The sequence below is a fragment of the Phaethon lepturus genome, unplaced genomic scaffold (genome assembly GCF_000687285.1).
Source record: "Phaethon lepturus isolate BGI_N335 unplaced genomic scaffold, ASM68728v1 scaffold16497, whole genome shotgun sequence".
Taxonomy (NCBI): domain Eukaryota; kingdom Metazoa; phylum Chordata; class Aves; order Phaethontiformes; family Phaethontidae; genus Phaethon; species Phaethon lepturus.
The window spans coordinates 882-11,037 of NW_010554176.1; the positions used below are offsets into that span (position 1 = coordinate 882).

The 10,156-nt window shown below is 35.5% G+C and overlaps 1 protein-coding gene across 1 annotated transcript; it reads right to left on the bottom strand.

The window, feature by feature from the left end:
• Window positions 1–1,217: 1,217 nt before the first annotated feature.
• Window positions 1,218–8,243, bottom strand: LOC104614760 (retinol dehydrogenase 8-like). Its single transcript, XM_010291768.1, has 6 exons — window positions 8,147–8,243; window positions 6,909–7,070; window positions 5,505–5,684; window positions 4,312–4,405; window positions 2,392–2,575; window positions 1,218–1,451 (listed from the first exon to the last, which is right to left on the bottom strand). Exons 1-6 carry the CDS (start codon window positions 8,241–8,243, stop codon window positions 1,218–1,220), a joined length of 951 nt encoding a protein of 316 aa, XP_010290070.1.
• Window positions 8,244–10,156: the final 1,913 nt, after the last annotated feature.

Sequence of the window (10,156 nt, forward strand, 5' to 3'; positions counted from 1 at the left end):
GCAAAGCAAGCCCAGCATTACCTGAAGTGCATGGTATCCGCAGGAGCTGCTGCTTGGCTCCTCTGAGCTAGCCTCCGGGGAGGGGCAGGGCAGGGCCACTGCAAGTCCCAGTATGGAGTTAGATTTAGCCTTAGTGAAAAAGTACCACAGGAAAGACAAAGCCAGTTCCTGTATTCCCAGTGAGCTCCAGCTGGGCACTCTGAGTGAAGTCATGACTGCTGCTGGAATGTGCTGAGAAACTGCAGCCTGGAGGCCTGAGGCACTGGGCCTTCATCCCAGCCCAGGCAGTGCTGAGCCAAGGCTGGAGGTCAGAGAAGAATGATATGGAGGAACAGCGCTTAAACCCAGGCCCCCAGCTTAGCCTCAGCTGATCTCTAGGACTAGGGTGAAAGAAAGAGAGGTGGGGAAAGACCTTCTCCTCATGCCAGAATTTTGATTTAATAAGTACTTATTAGGATGGCTTTGAAAAGGAGAGCCTATGACTCAGCTTCAGCCACTCAAGGTACTGAAGGCATTTAATAGATTTAAATTGCTTCTTACTGATAATATTTTTTTTTCCCTACTGATAATATTACCCAGACAGTAGGAATATATTTTATTTTGAGATGCTGTTAAAAAACATTTTATTGTCCACTGTAATAACGCCAGTAACCATTGCATATAAAGGAAGCACTCAATATTATAACATATATATGAATAATAAACATTCTAGTTGTGACATTTTAAGATTGATGAGACTTTCTCTTATGTTACTAGTAAACAGAACTGATTTCTGAAAATAAGAATACACTTGTGATTGGGGGATTACTATAATAATTCTAATAAGTAAAAAGATAAAATAGTGTTAGGATATTAAGATTCTAAATAATTTACATACTAGAATATAATACATACTGAGATGTGTACTGCAAGTGAAGGGGGATCAGGTTAATATTGAATACAGAAGTATCAGTCGATGGTCATGTTCCTGTGAAAACAGATCTCTCTAAAAAGCAAACACTAAATAGAATAAACCTATTGTTAGAGGATTTTAATTTCAAGGTTCTGCAAACTGTAAGCTTCTAGATAAACACACTGAGCTGAATATCTTAGCTAAGCTCAAATAAGCACCTTGAATGCCTTTTCACAATTACAGAGCAAAGATTTTTGAATAACAACATACTGCATTATCAATAGCTACAACAAGTAATTCCACTTTGCTCTATATAATCTGATACTTATTGTGAGGGTTTTCCCAGGTCAAAGCTCTTTCTACTTCTCCACCTTAGCAATTTGATAAAGTTAAGACTTGCACTGAAGATTTTGTCATGATGAAAAACCATTTTGTAGAATATATCAATGGGTAGATCTCCATTTGGATCTGCATATTTCAGAGTAGTCATCGGAGTATACAAAGTGTTGGTCTGATGGCGAAAAGGTGGATTTTCTGCAAGAATTATCTTTACTGTATGCTGTCAAAAATGAGAAATAGAATTGTTAAAAAACCTTTACCAAAATAATAAAGTAAAAATCTAGTTTTCAGTTAAGCAGAAGAAAAGTGGAAGAATAAAGTGCTAGAATTATGTAAAACCCTGTATGTAGTTTTATTAGAATTTCATTAGAAATTTTTCTTATAATATTTTTAAGGCCTTTTCTTATTTTTAATAAGAAGTACTCCTTATTTATTCTTAGACCTATTTCTGTACCACGGTGATAGCACCCTACACCTAAGTCTCCTGAATAGTCCTCCAAAATTATGCCTATATGCCCACAATAGGTAGATCCTTTCTTTTACAGTTCACTGGGAAAGGATTGGAACAGTGCACTTTGCACAAGACCTGTGAACCTTCAGTTGACCCTGAAGTAGTGTCAGCATCTTAGCAGCTTAGCAGTAAGTACCTGAAATCATTGTCCCCTTCCACAGCTTGCCTAAACTTGTCTTCCTGCAGGAAGCCCCAAGCAGCAGAAACTACATCCATGTATTTTCTATTGTGCCTTGGTGGTCTGGGGTAGCTGAGTGAACTTCACATTAGCGGAGGGATTACTAGTGAGGTGGAGATGAAAGTGGCTTTAAACAATGGTGAGAACCCTGTGTAGATGTATGGTAACAGCGCAGAATGTTCCAGCTTCATCAGATGATGTGTAAGTGCATCTAATACCTCAGTAGCATTAATTACTATTCATGGTTGTCTTCAATACTTCAAAATAAACATTCTTTTAATATTCTAAGGGGTTTTGTTTAAAACTCTTGAGATTCTCTTGAGTTTTAAAAAATAATTTCAAAGTGTGTAAATTACATTTAATTAAATCTAATGCTTCTACCAAAAAACCCCCACCAACCAATCAGTGCATATGTAAATTACAAAAAAAAAATTAAAGAAAAAAGAAGAAGAAGAATTGTTGATGAGTTACCTCTGCAACATCTTCAGCACTTTGTCCCAGACTCTGGAAAATTTGTTTGTAATTTTTAAGGTAAACATTAGCAAACATTTCAGCTGTTTCCTCATCAGCAGCTGAAAGATCCATTTTCATTCCATCTTCAAACACTTTTCTTTCAAACTCTGTAACCACTGGGCCTGGTTCAATCAGACTTAACCTGTTCAGAAAGCAAAGATATACTGGCTATCAGCTATCCTCTGTGGGAAATACATCTCTCTCTCCTTCTCAAAAAAGAATATTGAGGAGTCCGCCATGAGCACATGTTCGCATACGATATTAAACAGAACATTCTGTAAAGGCAATCTGTACCACATTATTGCTCTCATCCTTCTACCCATCCACATGTAGTAGTAGAAATCTGCAAAGCTTAAGTTTCAGGGAAGTGCTGTAACTTAATTCATGGCAGAAGTGAGTGCTGCTGTTACCTGCTGTCTCACAGCTGTGGAATCTAAGGATGATTTATCCACAAGAACTTAGCAAATATTAAGAAAAATAAGAAAAATAATTAAAGGATGATAACACAATTAATTTCCTTCTGGATAAAATCCTACAGAGATTGATTTGTTAGAGCTTTCCTGTGATATTAGAAGTAGCTGAGAGGGGGAATTGCCCAAATATGGATTTTCCTTGTCAAGCTGTCAGTGTTACATAATTTAAGATCCTTCCACAATATTGTAACAAAATATGATACAGAGAATTTTGCTGTGGGTGGAGAGATTTTGGCTGCTGCCAAATCTGGAAAATTTTGGTTTGCTCAGTAGCATATTTGAGCAAATCACTGAAATACAGTTACTGGTCAGTTCTTTACTAGTTCTTTTCTCAGGCAGCAATTACTCCCAGACACAATGTTTATCCAAAAACTCTTTGGGACAGGACCTCTTCCTAGTCTTGAGTTCTGGGCAGGCTCTTCTTTAGAACTAAATCAAGCTATTGACCTTGGTAGCAGAATTCCAGCTCCTGCTGGAATTAAAGCCTTTTCTCTTGCATCACTGTTCACACTGGACCTTGGACTCTTCCCATTCTGCTTTCTTTTTTCCCGTGCTGTTTCTTATACTCTTGAAATCTTATTATGAATTCTGGTATATCCTGTGTATCATTTACAATATATTTATTTTAAACCCCTCCAAACTTTTCAGAGTGGTATGCAAAAATCACAGTTTGGATGCTGCCTCATCTCTGAAATCCCATGACAGCAGCTGTCTTTTCCCATAGCACAAGGGCTAAATGCTTAGGCACACAGAGATGCAACGGATATTTAACAATTGTTGGCCTTCATACAATAGTATGAAGGCCAACAATAGTATGAAGCTACTACAAAATAGTAGCAGAATTACACAAATGTGAATATACATGTAACAAATCAAACCCCGAAGTCCCACAGATGATGAACAGGACCATTCTCTTAAATACTGTCTTAAACGTTAAGAGATAGTACACCACATTCTTCTCACTTTCCTCCCACCTCCTATCATTGTAGATGTCTCACCCTGTGTTCCATTCTGATGGATTTCCACTCGCTCGCTCTCTCTATGATGAACTCTTGAACTTTTTTATCTGTGAATTGCCTAAGGAGTCTGTTATCCTTTCTAAAGAAAAATATCACAGGTTGATATTATAATTTTATTCCTATGATATTGTATGCAAGAATCTTGACATAAACTGTATTTTATCCAAAGCTAAACAGCCTTTAAGAGAACATGTTTATTTTAGCACCTACACCTTTTTATTTGCTTATGTAGTTGTGAAGAATGTGGACTTTTGTGATGTACAATTTCCGTGGATTCCTCAATCTGTTTCTCTTAGATAGCAGCAAGCTTTAAAAATTTGTTTGCTAGCTCTGAATATATTTTAAACTATCTAAAACACAGTTTACACCAGCAGATAAAGACTTACTGCAGTTTGAACTTGAGTGCTTGTATAGCTAAACTTTCGCAGAATCCTTCCACAGCAAACTTCGATGCAGCATAAACATCATTAAATAAGATACCTGATGATACAAACAAAACATCCTGAGAATGTGATTTTATTCAGCATACTAACAGTTTAGCTTTAAAAACTCTTGTATTTTCACAAAATTTCTACAGTCTTGCTGGGAAAACATTAGAAAAATCCTTGTGTAAACTGAATCTAAATACTGATTTTTTGCATATGTTCTCAAAATTGCTCATTCTAGGAAAGGATGCTTGACTAACACTTTTCCTCCTCCTAGCTGATGCTTTGATATCTTTGGATGATATTGAATATGTTATAGTCTAAGACATGAAAGTGTCTGCACATACAATACCATCTGCATTATTTATCAGCAAGACATTAATACCCTATAGATGAACACAGAAGCTGAGTGCAATGCAGGAGATACGATTATACAAGAGATCCAGCTTGCATCTGAGCGTTTAGAAAAAGCACTACATGAATCCATTTAGTAATGGATGGCAAGTATTGAATTAAGTAACTCTTGCATTTTGACTTAGGACCCTCGGTCACCAGAATAATCCAGGGAAGATCAATGCCACTGTTGTAATAATTGAAACAAATACAGCTAGACCGTATGGAACGTAACAGTAGGAGCATCATTATCTGTCGCTAAAATTAGACTCTCTGGAGTTCTATCAAAGGAGAAACTTTTCAAAAAGGGGTACAGTTGTCCAGGACATGATTGGATTTTATTCCATTATTATTGTGCAGAGTGTAGTAAGCATGTTTTCCCATCCCCATTATCTTTTCCAGTAGGAAAGAGAAAAGTAATGCTACAAAGCCCTGTTTTCCAGATAATAAAAATAAAATAATAAAATCTAAAAAAAAAAAAAAAATATTTTGTGTTAGAAGTCTAAAAAAATAAATTCACTCTCCAGGTGTTGTTGTTAAAATGTCTTGTGAGTAGTTGTATAGTAACATACTACCTAGATGCATAAGAAACATCAGGTCTAAGTGCTGTGCTTTTTATAGTTGGAACTTCAGCATTACAAAGCACAACAGTTATATATCCTAGCTCCTACTTCTTTTTTTTTCCCTGATAAAAAGAGTTAAGCTTTAGATTTTAAATACTGAACTCTTAGTTCAAACAAACAAAAACAAAACAAGTTTGCCTTGTATTCCCATAACACTGCTTATTATAACTATATGGCCGCTCTTTCTCCTCTTCATGTCAGGCAAAATCTCCTTCAGGAGTCGAACCAGTCCAAAGAAGTTGGTATCCATCACAGTTTTCATTTCATCTATGGTCTGACATTCAATAGGTCCAATGAGCCCCATTCCAGCATTGCTAACTGCACAAAATGGAAGACAACAGTGAGCAATAACCTCCATAAACATTAATTTGTAATCCTTACTGGAAAGCATTTGAAAGTAAAATGAGGATTAAGGATTAAATGATCCTTAAATAATCCCTAAAGAAAGGATTAAAAGATGTTATTCTGTCACTAAAGCTTTGCAAAGACACTTGAAATTTCCATAGTTTTTTATTTTTAATTATGCTTTTAATCCAATTTAAATTATCTGATACTTTGCATTTTAACTAATTTATTTCTGATTAGTCCCTTTTCTTTAAATTATAAAAGGATTACAGGAAAATGAGCCAAGAATGATGTATCTTTGTTTATAATTCAGTATTAAGAATGAGAGGCTATACTTAATACCCATAGGAATGAACAGCAGTCTTCCATTTATTCTAAAATGTGATAGACCAGGCCATATTTTGGTCTGCTTTTTGTTTTATTTTTTAACATTCCCATCTTCAAGAAAAACCCCACCAGAAACAAAACACACACTTCCATGGATTTTTATGTGTCTCCTGGATATTTGTAAGTGGGGAATGATTGATAGAACTGGCATTCTGCACTACAACTAGTACGTCAAATTAGAGTATTATACAGTTTGCAGAAGCAGCATGTTAAGCAGTGCTTTAATAATTAATCAAAATAAAGGCAGGTCCATAATTTTCTATGGGAAAAGATTTAATAGTTGATGGTATAAGCAATTTGCATCTTCCTAATATATTAATGTTTATTTTTAGAAAAATAGTATGAAAACACTTCTTGTTGAATGATTTGTAAAGTACAATTACAATTCTCAATACAAAATGAAAGTACCCTTACTTTCTTTGCATTTCTTCTTCTACTTGCTAATTCCCAAATGCTGTTGCTTTCTTAGTACAGAGAGCTGTTGCCTTCATCTAAATAGGGCTATGCTTCATCGACAGGGCAGAAAGTGTTGTACATGAAGATGCCAATGTAGGCAAAAGTTCTCTTCTCACATTTATTAAAAACTGTATCATCTTATCCAAGAAACTTCTCTGTGATCAAGTTTCTCCTTTGTAAACAGGGAAAACAAGCTTTCCTACTTCATAGAAGCATAGTGAGATTTAATACACTCATGTCTGCCTGAAGCCTTAAGAATCTTGAACAGAATACACTATATAATTACTTTGATAATTTAAAAAAAAATATACTAAATAGAAAACTGATATCTGTTCATAGCATACATGTACTTGCCTAGGATATCAATCCTTCTGTCAGGGATACTATTCACACAAGTTTTAATAGACTGTTCATCACAGACATCCAGTTGTTTAATTTCAAGGGTTTTGCCCAGCCTGGGACCTGCAGCTTCTGCGAGTGGCTCTTTCTTGGCCAGATTCCGCATTGTGGCATACACTGCAACACACCAGAATCAACAGTTACCAGAAATAAAACTTTTTCTGTGTCAGGCTTAGTGAGAAATATTAAAGAATATTGCTTTTACATCCATATCTTAAATATCTGTAATAGAACCCAGATAAAAACTTAAAGTAGAAAGACTCTATTTTCAACATACATTGCCACTGATTTCCAAGAGCCTGGTTCTGAAATCAAGAAATTCAAAAGGAGAATTCAACTGCTATGCACTTGAAGAACATACAGCATATGAAGATAATATTTTCAGCAAAACTTTAAATAATGGGTATCAAGTTATGCCGCTGGGTCATTTTTAGGTACCTAAAACCTAATTTTGGATTCCAGATATCTCTTTTTTCAGCAGAACGACCAGAATTTTATTAAAAAGTGGAAGACAAATGCTTCCTTAGGTTGCAAAAACGTCTAATTTTGCAAGCTACTTCTAAAAATAGAAATTAGTTTTATCATTATTGTGGCCCTATTACCCAGGAAATGATGAATCTGCACAGTCAGTTAGTAAAATACTATGAGAGTACGCGTAAGAAACTGAATTAGCACAGATTGCTGTATTGGCCTTGCCATCCATTTTCAATCATAGCAAATATCCCATTTTGTAGCAGAAAGACAAATCCCAGGCCCTTTGTTCACCCTCTTATGCCTACACAGGGCTGGAATGATGAAACATGCTTTAAGGAAAAAAACGTGAATTTAAGAACTGTTTTTCTAAATCAATTTCTTTGGTTCTCAAATGGGCATGTACATTTCATTCAACAAAGACTGTAATAGCCAGAAGCAAAGCCAACTACACCTGTGAATGCATATCCAAGGTAGCATACTGCAGACATTTTCAGCTATTTGTTTTTATACTACTTTTTTTTTGGTAAATATTCAGTTCAAGTAGCTGTTCAGCTTCAATACAGGTACAGAAATATCATCTGCTCACAGAAAGCAGTATATTTTCCACTGTATTGTATTACATGACAGTAAGAGGAGGGAAACTAACAAAGTCACCAAACTGAATACAATCACCTGTTAAATCACAAAGGAAAAAAAGTAGTACTGCCTTGAAGAGTTACCTTTAAATCTTTTCTGTTCATCTTTTGCCATTTTGACAGCTAAGGCCAGTCCAATTCCTGAGGAGCAACCTGTAATGAGGACATTTCTTCTTGCCATTCTTTCCACTGTGTGGATCAAGCAAGAGTTCTTGTTCAGAGGAGCTACAACCTAAATGTAGCTACGGTGTAATGTCATTGGCCTTTAATGCTATCTCCAGCTTTCCTGAGTCAACAAATCTAAAAATGCATACCTGGACCCTGCATGATTAAGGGATAATCTCCAACTAGACAAAACAGAAGCAGATGCCCCTGCATGAGCTTATCATCTGCATTATCAACATGGACTATATTTAATACAAAATTTGATTAATCTTTCAAGTGAGACATTTGTAAACTACATCGATTTTTTTAATAGTGAAATGACCAGTTTGCATACTACTGTCAGGAAAAGCCTTGCCACAATTACAGTCAGTCTGTAGGTCAAGTCCTCCACTCACATTTATGGAAAGTAAACTGCACCCAAAATGGGATCCCTCTACTACGGGTGTTTCAGATTTCCTACACTTATAGTAACCTCCATATTCTTTCGCAACAGAATGACAAATGGATTTCTTCCCTTGTGCCTTACTATTATAAGAGTCCTAATAGGCTTTACAGGAAAAGTAAATTGAAAAATGGGATGTGGATTTGGAAAGAGACAAGTTGTTTAGACAGATTCCTCACATTTCTTTTTGGCACTGTTCCCAACCAAGAATAAAGTAAGCAAGTACACCAACAGTACAGAACAGCCAGGAAGATGTTGAACAGACCAGCTTCACTACATCCTTGCTAACACTGAAATCTTTTTGAACAGTTTCTATTCTCCAGTTGACAAGTTGGAGAAAAAAAAAATAAAAAAAAATCAGCACTAGCATGATGTCTGACTCCGTTTTTGTTTTGGAGAAAATATTCCACCAACTTTCTATATAAACCCTGAATTAAACAGAGGGACATTTGGACTAGCAATTTGGTGCAGTTCATGTTTAACATACAGTAACTGTAGGCATACTACATTCAGAAAGAAAATCAGTCTTTTGTGACATAACCCATCCTGAGTCACAGGAAAAGAATCACCTTAATAAGCAATTAGCCTTCTGAACAGCATTCAGCTAATTGCAATGCCATTGTACACAGAAAAATGTTTTCCAAGATTCAGTAACCCCATGTTAATGCAATGCAGTTCAGAAGAATGAACATAGTGTTCCAGGATTTGCATAGATGTAAATTGGTTAGTAACTCAAGAAAAGTAGGACTCCACAGAAACATTTAACTGAAATTAAGATGTTAGGGGAAAAAAAAGTCCTTCCTTTCCAAAACAAATAAATTTCACCTGAACAGGAAAACAAGTAAAATCATAAACTTCTCAGGCAAGCAACAAAATAGCAATACAGTATCTAAACTTAATGAGAAAATTGAATTATGATTCTACGTATTTATCAAGTTTGACCCATGGTTTTACCGGAGAAGTTAGTATCCAGATACACAATTTTAGTGCAAATGCTATTTAGCTGATTCAGATATTAGGCAAATTGCTTTTGCTGCTCATGCACATTTTTATTTAGTGCATGTAGGAGAAGCAAGCGAGGCTTTATGCAACATTACGTTCGTGGAATTCCATTACTGTTGCGATATAACTGTAATTTCAGGTTGGTTATATTTTCCACTTGAAATCCTGGTTTGAAGGGCTTACACGTTCCTTTGCTTTAAAAAAAAAAATCCCTCTGAAATTTGATGCACAGATTTCTAGCATGAAGTCAAACTGATCTGCCTAAAGAGAGGAAAAAAATTAAAGCAGTTTAATATTTTTCCATTATTACTCTGGTCAACCTAATTCTAATGTTTTTCATTTACTATTATGAAGGAAAAAAAATAGCTTTATTTAAAACACATATCTTTATTTCTATAAGTAAACAGGGATTTTTTTGCTACAACATAATTTTCAGAATAGCAAAATAAATAATCTGAAACTGCAGAAGTACTTTAGGTGAGTGT

Bases quoted from the DNA above. Each gene is read 5' to 3' on its own strand.
- LOC104614760 (XM_010291768.1), bottom strand. From the start codon at position 8,243: ATGGCAAGAAGAAATGTCCTCATTACAGGTTGCTCCTCAGGAATTGGA. The intron at 7,071-8,146 runs GTAACTCTTCAA...GGTGTGTTGCAG, and splicing joins TGAACAGAAAAGATTTAAAG to TGTATGCCACAATGCGGAAT. The intron at 4,406-5,504 runs GCAAACTTGTTT...TTGTATCATCAG, and splicing joins CAGTGTTATGGGAATACAAG to GTATCTTATTTAATGATGTT.